This window comes from Bombus vancouverensis, chromosome 15, assembly GCF_051014615.1.
Source record: "Bombus vancouverensis nearcticus chromosome 15, iyBomVanc1_principal, whole genome shotgun sequence".
Taxonomy (NCBI): Eukaryota; Metazoa; Arthropoda; class Insecta; order Hymenoptera; family Apidae; genus Bombus; species Bombus vancouverensis.
Window position 1 is genome coordinate 7,331,989 of NC_134925.1, and position 23,564 is coordinate 7,355,552.

General features: G+C 35.7%; 3 protein-coding genes across 9 annotated transcripts in view; 2 read left to right on the top strand and 1 right to left on the bottom strand.

Moving 5' to 3' along the window:
• The window catches only part of Cog1 (conserved oligomeric Golgi complex subunit 1), a 142,942-nt gene extending 127,373 nt beyond the window's left edge, over window positions 1–15,569 (top strand). The window contains exons 3-12 of one of the 4 annotated variants that reach the window (XM_076625183.1): window positions 11,402–11,624; window positions 11,819–11,986; window positions 12,061–12,346; window positions 12,422–12,623; window positions 12,704–13,120; window positions 13,201–14,104; window positions 14,178–14,457; window positions 14,543–14,752; window positions 14,885–14,934; window positions 15,190–15,310. In XM_076625183.1, coding sequence (XP_076481298.1) covers window positions 11,491–11,624; window positions 11,819–11,986; window positions 12,061–12,346; window positions 12,422–12,623; window positions 12,704–13,120; window positions 13,201–14,104; window positions 14,178–14,457; window positions 14,543–14,752; window positions 14,885–14,890 — 2,607 coding nt within the window. In that variant the 5' untranslated portion in view covers window positions 11,402–11,490 and the 3' untranslated portion in view covers window positions 14,891–14,934; window positions 15,190–15,310. Of the gene's footprint in view, window positions 1–11,226; window positions 11,313–11,401; window positions 11,651–11,818; window positions 11,987–12,060; window positions 12,347–12,421; window positions 12,624–12,703; window positions 13,121–13,200; window positions 14,105–14,177; window positions 14,458–14,542; window positions 14,753–14,884; window positions 14,935–15,189 lie in introns of those variants that run through there. The other 3 variants (XM_076625182.1, XM_033334907.2, XM_033334910.2) reach the window with 3 other exon arrangements.
• LOC117157136 (uncharacterized) lies at window positions 708–10,944 on the bottom strand. 4 transcript variants are annotated; one of them, XR_004464231.2, is made up of 19 exons: window positions 10,521–10,944; window positions 10,259–10,446; window positions 10,007–10,183; window positions 9,794–9,933; window positions 9,510–9,706; window positions 9,296–9,426; window positions 9,073–9,183; window positions 8,680–8,994; window positions 8,515–8,608; window positions 8,364–8,439; window positions 8,023–8,286; window positions 7,766–7,948; window positions 7,152–7,304; window positions 6,919–7,052; window positions 6,510–6,845; window positions 4,700–6,425; window positions 3,842–4,567; window positions 3,351–3,513; window positions 2,099–2,235 (listed from the first exon to the last, which is right to left on the bottom strand). XR_004464231.2 is itself a non-coding variant. In XM_033334901.2 (18 exons), exons 1-18 carry the CDS (start codon window positions 10,776–10,778, stop codon window positions 2,021–2,023), a joined length of 5,424 nt encoding a protein of 1,807 aa, XP_033190792.1. In that variant the 5' UTR covers window positions 10,779–10,944; the 3' UTR covers window positions 708–2,020. The 4 variants fall into 4 exon arrangements, 3 of the variants coding, with proteins under 3 accessions (XP_033190792.1, XP_033190793.1, XP_033190794.1); XM_033334901.2 differs by lacking the exon at window positions 3,351–3,513 and having other exon boundaries at window positions 708–2,235; XM_033334903.2 differs by lacking the exon at window positions 3,351–3,513 and having other exon boundaries at window positions 2,096–2,235; window positions 3,811–4,567.
• A 225-nt stretch (window positions 15,570–15,794) lies between the features above and the next one.
• The window catches only part of Rab32 (RAS oncogene family member Rab32), a 58,811-nt gene continuing 51,041 nt past the window's right edge, over window positions 15,795–23,564 (top strand). Inside the window, exons 1-3 of the mRNA XM_033335159.2 lie at window positions 15,795–15,919; window positions 16,011–16,279; window positions 16,485–16,848. Of these exons, the coding sequence (XP_033191050.1) occupies window positions 16,720–16,848 (129 nt within the window). The 5' untranslated portion in view covers window positions 15,795–15,919; window positions 16,011–16,279; window positions 16,485–16,719. The remainder of the gene's footprint in view (window positions 15,920–16,010; window positions 16,280–16,484; window positions 16,849–23,564) is intronic.

Below are 23,564 nucleotides of genomic sequence, written 5' to 3' on the forward strand. Positions count from 1 at the left end.
CCGATCTGGCGCCTGATCATCGAGAATATGTCAGATCGATCTGTTCCGCGATGCATACAAATTGTACGGATCGTGACTACACGAAATCCCTGTATAGTCTCTTTGTTTATTCCTAATGGCATGTCTCTAGTAACGTCTCTAGTAATTACGTCGATTTCCTTGGTGTCCATCGTTTCTTACACGCTCTTACATCAATATACATAATTGAAAGAACATATGTTTAGAACGATCCTCGTTTATTTGATGTTTGGATAAATGAAAATATATATGTACGTGATTTCTTAATCAACTGTTTGAATAATCTTTTTAGGATGCTATAAGGCAGCACTATCGGGGTCTACATGTGATTTTGGACGATTTGGTGAGCGCCTTAACAGCGAAAGAAAAGTAAAGTGAAATAAGTTGGAAAGTTGTAAACTATCGAAACTCTCGAACATACTTGTAATTATTTAGAACAGAGTATTATACTAAAGAGAAAGCGGCGAAGGTACCAGTTTCTGGAAATATATTTAAATTAATTCTATCTTTGGTAATCGTACGCAACACACGATGTAACAAATTATCTAATAAACCACTTTTCAGTTTCCAAGCTAGTACCCCTCCATTTTTATGAAATCTCCAACGTTACTGAGACAAATTGCTTGAAATTCGTTAGAAAAATACCGTTTCTTCTATAAAGACAAGGAAGGACATAAAAAAGCAAGATCTTTGGTAAAAATGCATATCTGCTTTTATTGAAAAAAAAAAAAAGATTCAAAGAGAAAAGGTGTCTCCGTGTGTAATATGGTATCGCTTATCAGACAATAAAGATCGTCGATCAAGAACTGTGCTCTTAAGCTGGCGATGACGATCGTGGCGACGCGATGCGACGAGAAACGTCTCGCGTCATTATCGATCTTTACTGGGTCACACAGAGAAAACGATTCGGTTGATCGATCCATGATTCGGGCAGGTATTTGCGTCGGGCACTATGTGCGTCACAGCCGCCATGATCGTTCTCGCGATTACGTGTCGTTGGGCCATTGTTTTTACAATATCGACCTCTTCGACGGGAAAATTCGTTCCTACTATATTTATAGATATACATATACATACATACACTTTATATTTATATAACATATTATATATCTACGGCTCGCTGTGTCTCGAGAAAAATGCCACGCGTCATCCACCCCTCACTCTCTCACTCTCACTCTCACTCTTTCTCTCTCGCGAACATTCTACCTATTAGTATCAATTTTTCGCTGTTCGTCTGTTCCGTATACCGAAGAGGAGAAACACGAACATAGTACGCCCGTGAAGTAATATATTAAAAATACGTAGTCGACTAGGCGCCGACACTCCTCCTCGTTACAACGTTGCCAACGTCGTTGCCGAACTACTGTGGCTGTCCTTGTATTATTCGTTCGTCTCGTAGCATATCTTTTTTTGTCGTATGATGATCGTTCGTAACAATTAGGCGCAACTCTGTCGTCGATTGATTCCGGTTCGTCGTGTGTTCACGCGCATCGGCCGTGGCAAAAATAGCGGAATTCTCTTAACGGCTAATCACGCGAAAGAACACGTTACGTGTTCTTTCTTACTTGTGATGCATGAAAAACGCGATACAACTATTTTTTATGGTAAATCGCGGCCTCGAGATCGGCTCTACGCGTGTACACCGGCGTGCGCACCCACGAGTTAAAATCAACCGTGCTGCGTAAACGGATAACGCGTTGATACGAATATCTCTTCAGAACTAAGACCAATGTTCGTCGCGCAGAGGTTGTACATCCTCAAAGAAGATAATCAGCAGACAATTTAACAATATAGTATAATATATTATTGTCTGATCTATAATAAAGTTTCCTTTTGTTTTATCCAAAGAAAAAAAGAATCCAGCGGCTTTCAAAATCTCTCTTTAATTCCGTGTGAGGTCAACAACACACGCACACGCGCTTGCGCGACCATAGCAGCCGTGATAATGGTAGTGGCGATAGTGGTAGTGATAGGGGACATCTAATGTTAGTCGAAAGAGAAATCAATTCGCGGCTATCACAGCGGCAGCCGCCGAGGAGGACGACGACGAGGATGACTTCTTCTTTAGTACGATGTCCTTGATGTTGAGATTGACCTTCTCCTTGCGCGGCGGCGGCACTGACTGCAGGCAAAACCTCTTGAACGCCTCTAGTTCACGCTCCGCGTCGTCCATTTCCCCGTCCTCGAGGTCTATATCTTTGGGCGTGAATACGCTCTCTGCAAAAGACACGCTCTGAATACTAGACATTGATGGACCTAACGCAGGGTAATGGAGAAAAAGTCTGTTTTTTTTTTATTTTGGCTGTTTCTTTGGAATTTCTCGCATTTCAAGTTTTTATCTTTCTTTTCTAATAATTATTGATTTCAATGTATTTGAACCGTGACAAATTGTAGGTATGCAATAAAGATATAAACAAATAGCGATAACACTTGAATAGAATAAAAGTAAAGAAACTTAACTTAAAAATAGATAGAATCTTGATGGAATTACGATAAGACGTATGAAATAGAGCAAGAGGCAAATTTCGATTAAAGATTTGAGAGGAAACGTAGCAAGAACTGAAGAGACCAGTCAATTTCTAAAGACATCGTCGTCGGCGATGACAAAAGAGAACGCTTCACGTGATCCATAAGCATGCCAACGGCTTGTTTTCGATTGTTTGGTAACATAGCAGTTCTCGAAACACAACAAGAAATAAGAGATCGTGATATTGGAAAAATATCATAATTTTATTGAAATGCGTTATCAAAAAACGATTTCGTATACTTTGTTATCGATCACTTAGGATTAGTCAAACATACCACAATTTGTAATTTTAGATAAATAATAGTCATATGTAGAACTCGTTGTCATGGTCAACGAACTTGACAGATCGTCAATCTCTCGAGTGATCTACGTATCTTTTCTTTATCTTTCACCTTTTTCCTTTTCTCTGTTTCCTAATACAAGATCAATTAAAAGCTTCCGTTCGCATCTAATCGTCTAATACGCGCGACGTATTCTCTCTAAAAACGTCATACTCAGCATCGAAATGTGTCTCGCGACTTATTACATCGTTCGAGGATACGTAACTAGAAAGGAAACAAAGAAAAAATATAATACAATACCAGAGGAAGTATAATACAAAAGATGTATGTAAACGAGACGTCTCTAAAATATAAAGAGAAGAAAGGACTATAAACTATCCTAAGATCAAATAGTAGTAGTTTGTTATGTGGCGGATGTGATCACTACAATACAAAGTTCGATGGATCAGTAGTCACCTGATTGGTCAAACAGAAAACATGAAGTCGGGGCGCGCGAAGGAAAATAAAGAAAAGATAGTGCTCACTGGCTAAAGTTCTCTTCCGGACAATCCCCCGAGAAATTCGTGGCGGCCAATTTGAGGAGATCCCGAAGTGTACACATCCCCGGTACATTCGATTAAATTTTCTCTCTTTCGAACTATAGCCTGCGACCGAGACTTGGGTCCTAACGCGGTACACTGTCCACTCCTGACGGAAAACGAAACGAAAGAAAAACCGTCGTCAGTTTGACTTAGCCTAACGATCTTACACGTCCAATTGTTTAAAATACTTTTTACATGTCGGCTATGTACGATATATACATATTATCTCTAATCAATGTTTCCTTATAGTATATGCTAATCTTTCATTCTTTAGATAGAAACAGAAGACAAAGAAGAAAATAAAAATAAACAAAAAGAGAACAGTTTTGTCTCATACCGGGAGCGAGAAATGCAGCCCGGGTGTGTGTTAAGGAAAACAAAAAAATGAAAGAAGCAAATTTACATGTTAAATTCTGATTATTGTTGTTTCTCACCAACGAGGTTCCAGTCATCTCCGCATTGTCTTGTGCCGGTACCGCGCTTCTTCTTTTTCTTGCTCTTGCCGCTAGACGATGCCGCTATCGAGGCGTTTATCGCTTCACGAACCGCCGTTTTTGCGCACTGCACATCCTCCATGCACGGTTCCGTCCTCACTTTCGTCAACGTCACGCTAGTCCCCTTTAGGTTGATTCCGTTCTCCGGTATAGGTTGACCATTCGTTACTTTACTGATTTGTATATTAGCCAAACCACTTAAAGTCGTACAGTCTGGCGTCAGTCTACTCCTCAGCTCCGCCAAACTCGACGGGATAATGCCATTAGTGTGTTTCAAGCTTGAGTTTTCCATCGACGTTTTCGACGACAGATCACCTTTCACGATGTAATCTGGCTTTGGAGGGGATGTAAGGCCTGCGTTGATCGCCTGTTGCAACGCAGGACTCCTAATGGTGACCATACCATTCTCTGATACTTTTATGATTGCCGCCTGTTGGGTAGGTGGCACCTTCATCGGACCAAACGCCGGGTTCCTTATGGTTACCATATTGGTACTTGGGTTGTGAAGTATTCTGGCAGGCTCATCAACATGATCGTTCACGAAAGGATCATTATTTTGCATTGTTGGTTGATGTGACGTGTTGCTAGAATTTAATCCGTTTTTATTCTTCTTTTTCTTCTTCTTGTTGGTAGTGCTCTGACTTTGTTGCGTTTCTTTAGCAACATCTAGGATAAGATATCGTTATTATTACGAAGATATATAATTATATTATTATAAGCTATTATTAAATACTATGAAACAACTAGTAAAGTTAGATGAAATATTAGAAATAGAATATAGAATATTTATTATCTCACCTTTTTCTGCCGGTTTAGGTAATAGATCCTGCTTCAATTTTCCAGTGTCCACTACTATTACATTACCACCCGCCTGAGAACTCGCGTAACTTGATTGAACGCCGCTCATCGGTGCTGCAATTATCGTAGTTTGCTTAGGCGGATTTACTGGTTTAGGCAGTGGCGCTGATCTGATTGGCAAGGGTTTCGCAGGAGCGTCAACTTTAGTTATCGTAATACCGGGTGGCAGTTTTAAATTCTCTATGTTAATCTTCGAATTTGCGCCAATATCTTTGAACTGACTGCTCAATGGCGAATTAATTCTTTCCGTGGATGCCGAATGCAATTCCTGTCGTTGTTTAATCGTCGTCTGATTTATTAATTTACTTTGAATTTTTTGGTTGTCGCCTTTCATTTGTTTAATAGTAATACTAGCAGATGTGTTCTTACTGCTTTTATTGGAACTCAATTGCCCATTTCTCTCTTGTGACTGTATCTTCGCTTTTTTGTTGTCAATATTGATATTGAAGTTCTGTGATGGCTTTTGCGAAACTGGAGTTTGAGGTGGGGTATTAACTTTATTCTGTTTCTTTCCACTTACGTTCTGTGATTGATTCTTATTCTTATTTACGACGTTCTGTTGCAGCACATTCTCCTTGTTTTCTATATTTTTCTTATCTTTCTTAGACTTCGTTTTTATTTCAGTAATATTCTGCTGTTGAATCTTTTTCTCGTCTACTTGCTTCCCTTTGCTCTTTTCATTGTTCGACTGTTGTTTCATATTGTTCTTGCTGTCACAAATTTTATTCTGCGTTTGCTGTTTCGAATTGTTCGTTTGCTGCTGCTTGTTTCCCTGTTGCAACGAATTATTGTTATTATTACTAGTATTATTATTGTTGTTATTATTATTATTTGCTTTGGTTTTCTTTTTCTTCCCGTAGACGTTCTGACTTTGTTCGTTCTCCAGTTTCAAGCCAGTTACTTCTTTCGTCTGACCATTCACCAAAGTGAATAGAACTTTATCTTCAGCCGGTGTTTGACCTTTCAACGTGATCGTGACTGTCGGTTCCGCGCTATTAGACTCCATGACTCTCTTAATTGTTACGATCTGCGGTTGAGTCTCCGTCTGAACCGGTTTCTTTGTCTCCTCTTTTGCCTTCACCTCCTCCATTTTTTTCATTTTCTTTTTCAATTTTTTCCTTTCTTTCTTCGTCAAGTTTTTATCATCCAAGTCGACAGTCAGTGATTTGTCCATTGCGTTATTTTTCACATTTGTGCTATTGCTATTGTTTGTCTGTATTTTGTTACTTTTATTGCTAACTTCAGCTTTATCGCTTTTGATCGCCGCTTTATTGTTCACCTGACCAGAGATCATCAATTTCTCCGCTTTACTAATACTTTTGTTCTTTACATTGGTATTCACAGGTGCAGTCTTCGTTTTGCTATTTATACTACTGGTACTACTACTACTGCTGCTACAGCTACTGCTACTAGTGTTACTACTATTGCTACAGACTTCTTGTTTGTCTTTCTTTTTATTACTTAATTGCTTTACAGTCGGCAATGTTACTGGGGGTGACGTAGGTAAAATAGATACTTCGGGTAGGTTACACTGAGGTAATAATCTTTGTGGAACAGGTTTTTGCGGGTCTACGACGGTGATCGTTACTTCCGGTGTCTTTTTTTGTAGCTCTATCAGTTTCAATTTTTCTGCTTCTTGCCTATCTCTTTTAAGCTTTTCTTCCAGCTGTAACAAATAAATGATCAAAAGTTAATTAATCTTACGCAAATATCCAAAGAAAATAAAACGTTAACCTCTGTTTATATTCACCTTACGTTGCTTCTGCCTAGCTTTTTTCTCGGCTTTTTTATTATTATCTTTCTTTCCATTCTGATTGCCCTCAATGAACTCAAGCAACTCTTCCAGATCTCTTTGATCTCGTTGATCCACTTGTATCGCAGGAACAGTCGAAATTGGAGTATTCAATCTCGGGGCTGCATTTGTCGCTGCCTTCGTTTCTGTACTTGTATCAGATACCACCGATTCTGAGGGACTTTTTGAAGGGCTACACGTTGATTTACACTTCCTAGCTTTTTTCTTGGTTAGTAATTGCCGTAACCGTTCTCTCATTTCATTATAATTTCTACTAACTGGTGCTACCGAAGGCTGAAGAAAAATATTCATTCATAATATAACGCAGTAGGTTATATGTTAACTCCAAATAACGAAGACTACTTACAACTCCATGGCCAAATACTTCGCAATAACAACAGTCGCAATGTCTACTGGAATCCCTTTGCGCGGAACTGCTGGTAGAACAAGAGTCTTCCTGACTACTCCCGGAATCCGAACAATCCCCATCTCCGGAACTTACTAAAATGATGCAGAAATTTCATATACATTACTTTTCTGGTAAAATGAAAAAATAATTATGAAATAAAAATCTTTAAAAATAGTTCAACGAATACTGACAGTCGTTGCATGAGACTCTTTTAATGTGCTCGACATTAGCTTGTTTGTGACAGGCGTGCGACGAATGATTGCTGTGACTATGAGATCTATGGGTAGGACCCGTGTTTTTTACCAAGTCTGGAAGGGACCCATGTGTGTGTGAATGAGTGGTACCTATAGAAGTCCAAAAAATACACGTATATACATATAAGCTCGTGAGATTAAAAAAAATAAATTATTTAAATTTCGACGAGTACTTAAAAAGTTGAACACTAAATGATTATTAATTGAAAAATGTTTGTAGAAAACACTGAGTGCCAAGAAAAAAATTTTTAAGAGGCAAAGGAAGAATATGGAGACTAATGTAGTCCAAGTTCATGGAAAAGAAAAGTACATTTGTAGAACAACCCTGTATGTGCCACTTGTTAATTATAAAAAAATTAAACGTTGAATTTATTGGCATTTATATTTTTCTCTACATTTTCTAGCAATATTAATAACTATTTAGAAAGGGAAATGGCACTTAAATTCTGTACCACAGTATTTTCATTGGTATGTAAACATTTTCCAATAGAAAAAACAAAAATTTTTAATTTTGACTCTACAAGCTGTAATGACTCATTATGTATATTTACCCTGATGCGTTGTATGATTGTGAGCGGTGTTCGGTGTCTGCGTTGTAGAATGTCTCGTCTGTGTTTGAGCAGACTGCGTAGAACCAGTTTTTACTGCAGGTTTATTTGGTTCCTGATTAGCCTTCACGATAGAAGGCGACGGTGGCTTTGGATGATCATTCAGTGCAACTGGTTCAGGTACAGCTATAATATTATAAAACATATCAAGATTTTTATCGCAATAAAAAATAAGATTCTTTTTACTTTATTGCTCTTACATTTTGTTAGGCATGGACAAGTGTCCCATATCTTCCGCTTGGAGTTTAGTAAACACAAACAAGGTGGATTTTCTAGCACCACTTTTCTCTCTGTTATTTCTTTCACGTGCTGATATACACATGAACAAAGTTGTGGATCGGGCGCCCTTAAATCAACATCTTCATTTTCGTTTCTTATTTCATTGCCGTCGCTCTTTATTTCTTTTATCTCCAGGTCCTCTATTTTTTTCTTTACTTGCGTTGCCGAAAAATTAGCTGTATCTTCTACAATAAAAATGAATGATATTAAATAATATATTTGGTATAAATTCCACTATTTTCCATGTTGTAAGGATTTTTACCTAAGAATCCATTTGTAAGTTGTGGAAAAGGATTTTCTAATGGTAATAGTATATTTTCTGTGTCACTTTTATTAATCTGTAAGTTAATTCGGTTAATTATTGATGTTATATTAATAAAAAAGTAACAATAAAGAAACAGAAATAGTCTTACACTAGAAGATATCGCAGGTCCTATACACATATGACATTCACAGCTTTTTTCTTCTTCTATATTATTTTCTAAACAAGTTCCTTCAATATGAGCCCTTTAAAAAGAATCCATAGATTAATAAGAATTCAAAATGCTTATAATTCTCATAGATATAATAAGAAGTACCTGACTGATCTCATTGCAGACTGTACTAAATGGCAAGTTGCGCAAGCATAATCAAAGAAATCTTCCTGCCCATTAGTATAAATGTCCGTGGTCGGTTGTGCGTCTGTTACATCAGATAATTTCTGACGTAAAGACTTTACAACCTTGCTCCAGTCATCCAATAAAATTTGTAATATCTCGATACTTGGAGGCATAATGGGTGAATCCAAACTTAAATCCGGTGTAGGACTTAAAGGCCTGCTATCCACCTCTGATACGCCAACTTTTTCTTGTGAAGTAATCGTCGAAAGTTGGCCATTCGCTTCATGCAATTCACTGCAATAAAAGAAGACATCAAACCATTGTAAATATATACAAGGCAATATGCAGTATTTTATTTTTATATGAACATACTTTTCAACGTCGGTCCATTTATTTAACATACGCGGTTCCATAAGTTTCCTAGTTGCTGTGAACACTTCCCTTACTTGCCTAAGATGGGTCATTCGACATGCTTGTTCTGCACTGAAATACGCACCGCTTATGAAACTTTGTTCATAGATTTTCTTTCCTGGGATTGTGATCAGTTGATATATAGTTGTGTTATTGTTAAAATATAATTCATATAATCACTTACTTGTACTTGTCCATCCACGATTCAGTTTCTGCCCATAGATCTCTAATTACTGTCATTTCTTTCTCAAACCATAAATACCGATGGAAAAGACGCTGGTATTCCGAGCTTTTTAAGGGCAAAACTTTCTTTAACTATAAAACATAAGATATGTATTTTAGCATCTATTGGACATTATAAATAAATTAAAATATGAAAACACTATAAGTTCCTTTACCTGGCCAATAAAAGGTGACAAACTGTTTTGTATAAATGGATCATCATATATATAAATCTGATACAATTTCTTAATAAAAGCAGCCCATGGTAAAGGAAATTTATAATTGAACTTGCCCAAATGATCTTTTAAAAGTTTTACAAATTCAGAAATTTTCACAGCTGTTGTTATTAATGCATCATAATCATCTAAAAGGCCTATAAAAAGAGATACATGGAACTATTTGCATCAACTAGCAGAGACAAATTATTTAATTACCGGTATAGTATTATATTTATATTAACCTATAAGAAAAATTTCTGGTAAATTATTTACACTAAGATGTTGTAAAAGATTTAATAATCGAACTTTTATTTCTACAACAAACTCCTGTGCCAGGCTTACTAGTCTCATAAATAATTGATGAGGATTCCTTTTACACAGTCTGAAAAAAAATTCTATATTTAGCTTCATAAATCACACTCAGTAATTGTTCTCACATCAACTATTAAACTTACTGCAAAACGATCTTGTGCGTATCATCCGCTGAAAATGGAGTTTGTTGAAACTCTAAACCTCCAAGGAAACAAGAAGCTTCTAAGGCAACATTAAAGGAACCCCTTATATGTTGACGTAACTCTGCCCATAAATTTTGGAACTTCATCGCTTTATGTAACTCCTCTCTAAGTAGTTCTCTGCGTTAAAGCCAACCGTTAATGCCATCCACCAGTACCGGATCACTCCCCATTCATTGACAATACAACAATTACCTTTTTGCTTTGCATACATCGCATGAACACATTTCCTTACCCCTGAAAGGGTTGTCTATGTTCACAGCGGTACTTGGACTTTCGACAAGCGACTCAGGCCTCGTTTGCATCGCATTCAGTTCCATGCTATGGGAAACCCTCGCGCCCTTGATAAACTCATCCACTACGCTTTCGTCAAGTGTCACGCTCTGCAAGTAGAACGTGTTCGTGGTTGACGATTGTTGATGCGGGATGAAACGGTGTTCGCTAGAAGAAAACATACCGCGACAGGAACCGAGTCCGCGACTGGGATCGAGTCCGCGACAGGGATCGAGTCCGCAACAACGGGAGAGCTAACAGCATCCTCTGTGTAATTAATAGTCCGTTTGCTTCCCTGTCGCGTGAAATCGTCTTCGACGGTAACACATCCATCGCAGAGAGTGTCGTCAGTGTGTTTCTTAACAAGAACGTCATCCATCGCTACTACGTTGCTTTCTATCGTCCCGTTGCACTGACCGCCCTCGCCGTCGCTGCCGCTCATTCTGTCTTCGCGTGATACCGCTGCCACACCGACCTATCGTTTGCCGATACCTAAATCGGGCTGAACGATAATTGATGCGTATATTCACGGGTTTTTCTTGGAACCGCGTAAACACCTAAGCTGCATTCAATCAACATTCGCTCAATATGGCGTCTCGCGTGCTCATCCCATAGTTCAACGTCTCGTCGTGAGGTGACGTGCTTCGGCGATTGCGTGCGAACGTGTTCGCCATAACACGTTCTCGATCGACTAGATCTTTTCTTAAAACCTTCGCTAAAAACGAGCATTTCGTTAAAATGAAAAAAACTAGACATTCAGGCACATCGTAAGGAATTTAAATACGAAAGCAAATTAGGTGCAGTCGAATATTTGTTTTCGATAATGTTAATATATTTATTAATATATTTCTCTACGAATGATTCTCGTTAATGGCTTGAAATGTATAGTTGTTTGCATAATAGAGTAAAATAAATGGGAGTTATCTCAGTAATTTCTTTGATTGTATATTATAGAATTGAAAAAAGAGGGGGCAAGGTATGTGCATTACATTATCGCTTGAGACAAGGAGGAAACTGTATGTGGCGCCATCTGGTATCCGATTAATAATTGACAATGTTTTGTAGAACACTGTAGATAAGAATGCGATGTAAATACGAGCCGATTCCTTGCTACGTGGGAACATCAAGATACGTGGAGGAGAATTGTCAAGAAAATGACAACGAATTACTTGGATTTGGACATTAACAAATTGTTCGAGGAGTACACGATAAAGGAGATCGAGGGGATCCAGAAGAAGATTCAACATGAGAGTGACAGGAAAAAAATCGAGCTTAGAACTTTGGTTGGGTAAAGTTCTGTTTTAATGACTTAAAGTAATTGCTTGTTACTGTCCTTTATTTTCTATATAAATTGATATTCATGTATCTGCTTAGTTGTTAAACAGTTGTTAAACAAGAGAGTTTTATATGTATATCTATTGTTGCTAAAAGGTTATTAATCTGATCTACTAGTGTACTTATTAGGCGATTAAATACTTTTAGGGAAAGGTACCGTGATCTTATATTGGCTGCAGACACAATTGGGAAAATGAAGATAACTTCTGAGAGAGTTATTTCAAGGATAACTAACATTGAGGACAAATTTAGGGAATTACAGAAAAAGTACCTTATTGGATTTAAAATAGATTCAGTTCAGAATGAAGATGATAGGTATTTCTCTATAGTAACTTTTTAAAAATAAAGTACATAATTTTCTTGTTTATAATATTTATATTCTTTTACAGAAATATTGAAACAAGTCAGAATTCTGTCATCATTCAAATAAAAATCTTGATGGACATACCCCAATATATCTGGTCGAATATTGAAAACAAGGATTTATTATTTGCTACACAATTGTATTTGGTAGCTCAACATATAAATTATAGCCTGTTATTTGAAGTGGGAAATACAGATTTAGCACTTAAGTACCCAATTGTGTCTAAGCAATGGGATGTTATTAGTCAATTCAAGAATATCATATTTACTGAATGTAATAATGTGTTACAATCATTAAGTGTAGAATCAGGGGTTAGTATACCTATTATAAAATTTTGTTCCATTATACAATTTATCCTTCTAATAAGGTATTAAATTTCATTTTAGAGCATAGCAAATTGTCTGGCAGCACTTGTATTGTTAAATGGATCTTCATTCTCAGATTTGTTGGATAAATTAATATCATTGCGTAACCATGCAGTTAAATCTATTGTTACAGACGAAAATGACAACAGTGTTAAAAAGAAAATAAAATCATGTATTGAAATATTGATTCAAACAATTAGTTTAATTTATTCTTGCTTCATAAGTATGTAATGATATATAAATGATATATAAATATAGAACATATTGTGCTATGATACAGTATTAAATATTAATTAATTACAGATTCAGACGGAAAATCAGGTGGTCTTGTTTCACAATATTTAACAAAAATTCAAGATCAAGAAGCATACTCTTTGCTCTCCCAGTTGGACTTCAATCAAGAATTATTAAAGGAATTTCTTCCTCTTGTGACTAAACAGCACAAACCATTTGCCGCAAACAGTTTTGAAAACTTTTGTGTACCAGATCTTCAAAAAAGTATCAAATCTTGGCTCGAATGGGTAGCTGAGTTTTGCAATCACGAGATTACGAAACTTCTCGATTTAATAATATCCATAAAAGGCTTGTATTACGTTCGTGAAGAAGCTGTTAGCATTAATCTGCCTGAGAATTGGAATTCGATATGGGAGGAGCTTTCTCTTCCAAGAATAACCTTTTGGGTGGAATTTTTTCAACCTTTAATATCTCACAGAGTAAAACGTATGTAACACAAACAAACAATATAAAATATATTTATTGTTACTGAATTGAAAGTAGTAACACTGTTAATATTTTATTAGGTATCATAGACGACAAATGGATGGAAACTACTATTGCGTTAAAATCTGACATAATCGAACTATTGGGGAAAGTGATTCATGATAAATTTGAGTATCCAGAACACGATTTGCGATGGTTTGTCTGGAAAGACTCTCCAAGTGATATTCCTCAGAAGCTCACCAAAAATGGTGGCCTAGATAATAAAAGATCCCTATTAATGAAAACCAAAGGATATTCGCCGAATATTCTCAAATTGTGCGAAAATTTTGACTCAAGTTTACACGCTTTGCTCGAAGATCTTGAACAATACTTATATGAAACAGAACGCGTAATGTCTATCAAGGACAATTTATTATCTACAAATATATATTTAATTTCGGATTCATTCTCTGATCGCGCAGAGATTCAAGAACATTTGCAAACTGTCAGTATCAGTATGATCGAAGATTTTATCAATTTTGCAAAGACGTGTACAAATAATAAGCCTGAATATGGTCAACGTGATATAAATGCTGTTATAACAGCAAGGTTTCTTTTAGCATTGACAACGTTAAGTTCAAACTTAAATAAATGTTTCACACTCTCAAAAGTGTCGGGATTGACTATTACAAATGCCAGATGGCAGTCGGTTTGTGATAAATTGAAAGAAGAAAGTACTTTTGTTTGGTCAATTTGGGCTAAAACGTATAAAATTAAGATAAGTGAGCATAGGGAAAGGTTTATATCTAAGGAATCTCTAGATGGTTATCCAATACATTTAGTTATATCAGAATGGGAGAAAGTGATCATCGAAGAGGACTCTGGAGAGGGGAGAAGAATAAAGTCAGAAATTTTAGTACCATATCAACCATCTATACAACTGCAGAAGTTTTTAACTGCTATTAATAAAGATTTAAATAAAGTAATACCGCACACTCTTCCAAAGTAAGTCCTGTGTTATTGAAATTTATATAAATTGAATTCTATACATTTCTAAAATTTTAATTTTTTGTCATAGGAAAGTGCTGCATGAAATTATAGAGGACGTTGTGACGGAATTATTAAATTATTATCTAACTGCACCTGGCAATGCTAGACTTTCACAAAAGCAAGCCCTTCAAGTATTATTTGATATAAAATATTCTAGTCTGCTTATGATACCCCGTGAAAATAAAATTCTGTCAGATTTATCAACCAAAGCTTGTGACAGTGTGTTATCAAAAATCGATCCATTCGATTACGATGTTTTCAACCCTTTCATTCATACTAACGTAAAGAAAAGTGTTCAAAGATCACTGGTGAATATTTGTCTAATTCGAAAATATTTTACTAATCAATATATGTATATAAACACATTATAATCATTTTATTTCTTGATATTAGCTCATATTAGGAAATCTAGTACCTCATTTGGAACAGTTACACACAATTTTAGGAGCACGAAGCGAATACAATAACGCTGAAGGCGTGAAATCAGATTTGCCTTCAGTCCTGGCTTTATGTACGGGAGCGCCATGGTTCCCGCCTTTAACAGTAACTGCTCCGGCAAGAAATTTGCCACTTGTTACCGTACCCATGCCAGAAAAGACACAGGTAGGGGGGATCTTACCTTTAAATTTAAAAACTTTCTAGATATATCTCTTTAAATTCCATTTAAATATTAGTTTATAAAATTGTTCCTATCGCCTATTTATGAATATTTGTTTCATTTAAATGCGTATGTAGCCTTAGATTGCCAGGGTATTCAGATAAGATAATTCGTGCATTTGATCCCGGTAAGGAAACGATGTTACGTTTTCCGCTTATATGGATTTTTAATTAACAGATTAACCAAGCACATGCTTGTGATGTGTTAATTATATGAAATGTAGCTTTTGTTATAGCAAATAATATAATGTTGTAGAATATAATATATATTAGTTGAAGTTCATATATATTGGTTGATATAATATAATAATGTATTTAATTTTTTAGTTTTCCACATAAATAGTATCAAGATTTAATTCAATTTTTCATATGTGTTGATATAGCGTAAAAAGACCACTAACAAAGAAAATACGAAAAGTGATTCAACTGGGGCTACGATCAAATCTGGCGCAGCGGCATTTTTCGGAGCGATGGGCTCGGATTGGTTTGGTAGTAGTTAATTTATTTATTTAATTCGATATAAAAATTGTAAATACTTTACTGTATATGTATATACGCGCTAGGTATGTTCATGTAAATACTATAATATTGAATTGCCTTTTTGACAGTGTTGTCAGTATTGAATAAAATATTTTATACAATCTTTAAATTCTTATTACGGTTTCTTAGGCAATTTTAATCGTACGATTGTTTATTATATATTCAGATTTTGTAAACAATAGTAAGATATTAAATAATAAATAAACTACGAATGTTTATGCTATTTTATATCTTTATTAATATGCCCAAAGAAATAGAATGTTTCACTCATCAGATGTTGTAACGAATACTATATATAGCTTGTATGCATTTGTACCTTTAAATCTGTTTTAAATGCATAAATATTCGTAATGTAAGAGCAAGTCTTACCTACTGAAATTTTATAAAATTCCGCCTATCTGATTTGAAAACGTTTGTTCAGATACACATAGGTAACACTGCACACTAGCACCACAGGCGTCGCGCCCTCGTACTAACATTTAAATGTCACCGACCGATACCCGAGATCGTCCAACTTTCACCCAACAAAAACATCATAAAACCACAAACAACTATCCAACTATTCAATATCCCGTAAGTAACGTACAAGAAATATCAGTTCACACCTAATAAACATCAACAAACACGACTTTATCGTACCTTACATATGCCGAAGTAATTTCAGATATAACAGCCTATACGATAGAGACGAATAAAAGTTGTTCATCTTCTTGAATGAGAAAAACGAACGAAGCAGTTGAAATTTCCCGATCGAACATAAATTCGACCAGGTGATTATGCTCCGCGCGACACGTGAGCTCAGTACCATTTTGATCGTCCAGCGCAACGCGTCGTTTCAAATTTCTGTAGCGTCGCTGGCGCCGCCAACAGTGATAAAGACAGAGAAGAGAGGGCGTTACAGTAATTGGAAGAAGATAAACAGCACGATTGGAAGTACGCTCGTATACACATGTCTAACAACTCCCGTGGTGGGGTAAAGCTCCTAGCGAACGGCAAAAGTTTCTCAGTTTGTCCACTGAGTAGTAAAGCGCTTCCAATCATTAAATATGAGTTGCATGCGCAAGTTATATAGTCGTATACATATGTACATGTGGAATACGACTGTGGTGCATAACTATTTATTGTTTTCATGTTCCAGAGATCGCAGCGCTCTATGGCTGGCGGCCGATTTGTAAAGCACACCTTATGACATTAAGAGTCTTACCCCTACCACGCCAGTTGCCAGATCTGTGTATACGACCGTGACTGACAGTGTCGCGGGCATTCGCGGCAGTTACGCAATTACCCTGAACGAGGGGGCGAGAGGGAAAGACGAGTAGCAAAATACGCCAGCGCAGTGTAGTACACGTTTTGGTATACGGCAAGATGGCTGGATGGGCCCAGCTGTGGTGATATCGGTCGTGAGACGTTCTCGTTCGCACTTGAAGAAAAAACAACGATACGAAACCGTTCAACTTCAGGAGTACCGCTGGGACAAGCAAAACCCTTATATACATCAAATGGTAAGTGAAAATACTTTTTAATTCCCGTTTGCCGCTCGCTGGAAATACACGCGGCTTGATGCGTGCGACGTTTCGCGCGCTGTTTTTCAAACTCTAGCAGACTACCCGGGAATTCGCTGTGTTCCGAGGGTCGTCTGCTATATGGTGGTTCCACCATATGAAATTACACGTTAAAGTTGAAAATAGCCATGAAATAATTATCGACTTTGAATCGCTGAACCGCCTTGAAAACCCTCGAGTGCTCTTCTCTGAAAACTTAAAATTATTCCGTACATATATAGGTATATTTAAAATATAAATAAATAAGATACAAATTAGTCGAATATGAAATCAGTTAAATCAGTTAATATATAAATTAATATATAAAAAGATGTAAAGTACGATGGCCGGAGATCATTTATAAGAAATGAGAAATTGTTAATCTCGTAGAGTAGCGTGCTTACGTAAGATTAAGGTTGTTTAAATGTTTTGAGGCGGCGATAAGTTAAAGTCGTAATGTTTTGATCAACGTGTTTTATCGTTTACTCTCTTGGTTAATTTGTGCCGAACTGTAATACAGCTTTCTCGTAGATTTATTTTCACATCGGCCACGAGTCCATCAAGAATTTTTCGCCGGATTATGATTTATGTAAATGATGATGTACCATCTGTGGAATGTGATACGCGTGCAGGGGATTGATACGTATGCATTAATATCGTTCCAAACTTAAAGTAGGAACCGTTTGAACAGAATTTCCGGATTAACTTCGCGCGTGGTTCTTGTTGCGTGATCAAAATTTATTTCGTAATAAATTATAAATATTTAAAATTCCTTGGAGTGCATTCTTAAGAGATTGTTTTTTTTTTTTATTTCTCTTAAGACAAACAAGTGAAGTCCTTCTTGTAATAGTCGTAGAATAAAATGTATTGTTTGCTTCTTTTAATAGCTCTTCATCAAGAAAAAATTGGGTGTCGTATGATAAGTTGTAATTAATCTGGAAGCTTTTGCGCTGATTTATGGCGTGTGGGGTTAAAAACCTGACCGATAAGAAACGTTTAGGCCGGCTGACGATTTTTCTTAACACGGGATGGCAAAAATCGCCATCAAAACAAATGACGGCAGATTGGACAAAGGCCAACTCCACGGTAGGCTGCATCGCGAGAACAAAAAACTCTTTGCACTTGTGATATTGAGCGGAAACAGTCGCGATGCGGCAGCGCGCGGTCGTTTCCCCGGTGAAACGTTACATTTCACCTTTGCCGTCTGAGAAAAAGGAAGTACGTCCATTGAATCGCGTGGTAGATTTTAATAGCAGATCTCCATTTGTCTTTTTATTATTCTGTTTTTCTGCTTACGCTGCTATGCATTTATACGTATGCATATAAGAAGTTTGTTTTAATATTATCTTTTGTGAAACGTAATCTCTTTGCTGTTTGCTAATTAACCGATAAGTTTCTATATCATAGTATAAAGAAATATGATTTTATTGGATATAAATATTACGGAAAAAATATTTTTCTGATGCATTTGTGTAATGCAAATAAATATTTCTAGATATACTTTTCTCATTGATAGTACGTTTTATTTCTCACTGTAAAACAAAGTAGATATGACATATCTTTCACTTTATTGCAATAATCTACTGAAATAGTTCTACAAATATTTCATTATAAGTCTAAAAATTAAATAACACGAGGTTTCGTTAAAGAATCTTATAATCCTACTTTTTACGCCCCAATAAAGTACATGGTGAGCACAAATTTATAGAGAGATAGATACATTTGTACGTGTATGTATACGTATGTATAGGATTTTCATTTGCAAATTGTTATCATAATCGTTTCTCTTTTTTATCTCCAATGTAAATTGACCAGCTCCGGTTCTTCAACTTCTTTAATCGCTTCTAGAAAAATAGACTGCGAAGACCAACTCTAGAGTATTTTTCTTTCCACTTGGCAACGTTTACCACAAACAAGTAGTACATTAATCTTCTTTTCCTTCAGTTGCGTTGCACAGGATGGTTGAGAAAAAAGACAGTCTGACGGAGATTGTTGTAAGAAATTGATCGAGGAAATTTAGTTAACAATGTACAAGTTGTAAAATTATTTTCATTAGTCAGAAATAACACATCTTTTTTTTTTTGTTTCTTTTGGTATTTAAGTCTGATGATTGAAAACACTATTTTTCATTTTACTAGATTTTCTCTTCGCCCAATTGTTTGAAATATGATTTCGTAGTCAGGAAAAAATCGTTTTATCGAAATCACCTGTTGCATCGTCGAGTTTTTAGTGTCGATTTACGGAAACGAGAGCTGACTCGACGAGGTATCAATTTTGAAATTTCTGTTACGTTTGCAATTACGTTAAAACACTTATGCAGAATTGAGTAATCTCTTAAAAAATGATCTTATTTATCCTACCTTTTCAGATAATCTTCCACTGTAATTTTCATTCAAATGACGCGTTGCTAAAAATTTGTGATAATTCCTAGGGAATACATTTTTAAATTTATTAACCACTTTTTTCCACATCTCTGTCCATAAGAATCAGAATACCGTCATCGATTTGAAATTAGTGGAATGTATAAATAAATAAGTTAACTAAAAGCAATATTAATTTACGAATTATTTATCGAGAGTTTTTAAATATTTGTAAATCAGTTCTCCAAAACCTTTCTCGATTCTTATCAAAAGTAAATACACAATTCGGCGTCCCTCTTTCAACTAATCGCTGTCAGATTAGAAAAATCCTTATATCTAGATCACAGAGCTTAGAAAGAACTCCAATAGTAACTAAACTGTATCTCGTATCTGACAAAATTATAATATCTACACAAAATCTGACGTCAATCTTACATTTCCAACAAAAGCAAACAATACTTGACGCTATCGGAATATTCCAATAAATATAGCAATCATACAAATAAAGAATGAAATAACAAGCTTAGGAAGAACCTCAAAAACAACTATATTATGACCCACATCTACCTATAATACGTGAAATCTGGTGTTAATTTTACATCTTCAACAAAACCAGACCTACCTTTTCACCCCTTTGTGATATTTCATTAAACGCGGTGATCAGAAAAATAAAGATAATAAAATATCGAGCTTAGAACGAACTGCAATTGCCCGTATCTGTAGCCGAAACTATAATACGTAATATCTGACGTGAATTTGAAATTTCCAACAAAAGCAGGTCTAATTTGACTCCATCGTAATATCCGATGAGATATAGCCATCGCAGGAATAAAGAATAAAATATCGAATCTATAATTTCGTAATTGAATTACGTCCTGCCGAAGATAAGTAAGTGTTCAGATACTTTTCAATGATAGTGTATTTACTTGCGCATTATCGAGCATAAAAATCCGTCCGATGGGACGTTTCCTATAATGTTACCATTATAAAGTACGAACAGGTGTAATTTAGTTTCCCCATGGAACGACGATTTCCATGGCGTATCATTACAGAAAATGATCGGTTACAGAGGATTTCTATTAGATGGAGCCATTCTCATTGGTCGCAGTTCAGATTGTAGCTTATTTGCTTATCGCTGAAGAAAATCACCGGGTCAACAGCTAATTTTATTACCTCACAGTTTGTCCATATACATATCATTATTAACAAATTTGCCCTGTAAATTTACCTAAAAGTTTGTTTTACTTGTGTCGTGGTCGCACGTGGACATTTCTGTTATTTATTGTGAATCTGTTATCTTCGTTTCCTGAGTTATTATGAAGTTAGGTTTAATTAATTGTGGCACTATCTTACAGGGAAGATAAGATGTTAGCTCGAAGATATGATGTTAGATGGCAGATTGAATGATATTGAATGGACCTGGAAGGGAGCAGTTATCTGTGTTAATTATTCCAATTTCTATATCTGAAATTACTTATTGTTTTATTATTGATTTATGTATATGCATATTATTGTAATCGTAAAAAGGATCGTCCTATCATTAACTAATAATTGATGAAGATGATTTACGTGACACAAAATTAAAAGATTTATTGATATATATATTAATTAATTAAAGTAACTATATGAGAGAGATTCGTATTAATCAGTATAGTGTAGCAAGGAATCCAATCTACTGTTAATTTTCGTTCCATTATCGCTATATTGTAGAACCAATAAAACCACCCCTAAAAACCAATCATCGTGTAACTGTCTAATGGAAAACGAAACCTAATCTGCTCAAACAAACATCGTCGCTGTTATAAATCTGCCCTACCTTTCCTTTTAATTACATTTCGGATTATACACGTACCTGAGTTTAATTAATAATACAATTATATTGTTCAGGACTAACACGCGTCACACACATATATTATTATTATTATTATTATTATTATTATTATTCTTGATTTCAGTTAAAGTCGCGTCAATTATTTCCTATGATCATTAGCTGCCGCGATTAACATAATACAAAAATAGGATATGTAAAATACAAAGTGCAAAGTACAGTAAGGTAAATTACAAGCTTAGATAACAGTATCTGTATATCTTGAACATATATCATATATAGTGCAATTACCGTACAATACAGTACGGTTAACTTAAATTCAAAATTAGTATGATACGGTGTATGTTGAGACACAGTCGGTAGTTTACAATGTCATAATTTGGCGATAGAAATTAATATGTTTGAGAAAGATTTCTAGAGAAGATTTTCGCGATGTGTTTCACAATTTAAACACGTCTAAATCTTATTTGAAAGACGGAATTTAATTTTTTATTGCGAGACGTTACTATAATTAAATAACACGATGTATATAGACTAGAATACTGTTACAGTTATTGCACTTATTTGGCTCATATCTAGTTAGAAGATGACAGCGTGTCAGTTTAATGTGTCCAATTCTAAGTCAAGTGAGAATGAAGAACTTGTTATTTTTTATTAAAAATAATTGCCGGAATTTTGTCAAATATATTTGTACGTGTCTCACGTATGTTGCATGGAGATGCTTTTTCCCAAAGATCTTTTCCGAGACTTCTCATCTTAGTTTTAAAGAAAGCTTGGTGATCTTTGTGAAAGAGTGGCAACTGCTGCATGTTTTCTTCACATTTTAATTATTTGAACATTATATCCATATACATCTAATATATGATATTTCAAGGTTTTCACCTAAAATGATGAATATGTATCGTCGATACGATATTATCGATATTATACGATGACGATTATTGATCGACCCATGGCACTCTTAGATATGTATCTTAAACGAAATACTCAGTCGAAGTCAGATTACCTGAGCTTAAAGGCTGGACTCGCGACAAGGAAAGTAACTTGAGCTTGAACTTAGAAATAACTTGATTTGTACGAGGGCGAATTTGAATTCAAGTTATTCGAATTCAGGTAACACAGGAAATCAGAAAATTAGATATGATAGTAAAATTTATTCTACGAATCCAACAGAGTGACGGTTCAGAGTGTTATAACAAAAAATGTGTTGAGTGCTGATTTGGCAGGGTTTTTATACTAAGGTTTGGTCCCTCTGGAGAGGTTATCGTCGACTGTATATCAGACGCGGCTATTCTGTTACTATCTGGTTATTGCTTCGATGGCTGTGGAAGATCAAAGTTAAGCAAGCATTTGTCTATTTTTAATGTCAATTTCTCGAATTATTTTTAAGCGTCATTCTCCCTCATTCTGCGTCTCGACATTTTACTTGATCTTCAGATGTCAATATCTAACGTACAAAGAGCCTGAAGCGTAGTTAGTTTTGTCATTTTCCTTCGATCTGATCTCGTAGAAACACCGCTTGAATTGTTCACACCTTCGTACGAACACATTGCGGATTTCTATGGTTTCCAGATGAAGAAAACTGAACTCGACGATCGATCGAACTTTCACCGGTAGCCACAGGCTTAATACCTGGCCGAGAAAGTTTTATATCGTGACGATGTTTCGTCTCGATAATTCCCGAGGTGGCTTTGTTTTATCTAATCGGTCGGTAGATTGTTGCCGTATTCGAATACCGTGGAACGTGATAGGATGAATTGAAAAGTCTTGAGAAGATAGATAGAGAGAGAGAGAGAGAGAATGAGAGTTTGCAGCGTTTGATAAACGATTAGAAATTGAGATTATCGATGACTAACTTATCGATGACTCCCTCGTATCGTTCGACGATTGGTCAAGTGGGTATTGACTGAACAGTTTGATGGATCGATTCCTTTTAATTTGATGAAAATTCCTGGAAGACGAATGGAAAGATACTTTTGATTCTTGGAAATTTTACTTTCTCTCTTGTTTTCATCTCTGGGTCTTCCTTTCGTTTTTTTTTCTTCACAATCAAGAAATGGGGGACGAATTTGATAAAAATGAATTTTTTACCTTTCTCTATTTTGGTTCAGCCCCCTTTGAAATTTTTAATTTTGTTACTTGCGAACGAAGAATGGGAGGATATTTTATCTCGAACATTTAACATTTTTCCTTCTTTTTATAGTGTAATTAATGGTTGATTATCTTTTTTAGTCTTTTTTAATTGGTTTCTGAAGGCTTACGAGTTAAATTGTTTCAATCTGTATCTCTTCCAGCTATAGCCAGTTTTATGTTCTATCAAGGCTGCCTTTTTAATTTATTATGATCCGTTCTCGGCTTATCGCCACTTGTTTTCGCCAGTATTGCCTGTCTTTGTTTCCAGCCATACAAATAATTGTTTGTCTCCATTTACTTAGTATGAAACATTTCATTTTTACACTGGCCCTTTGTGTTTTTCCAATTGTGCAATA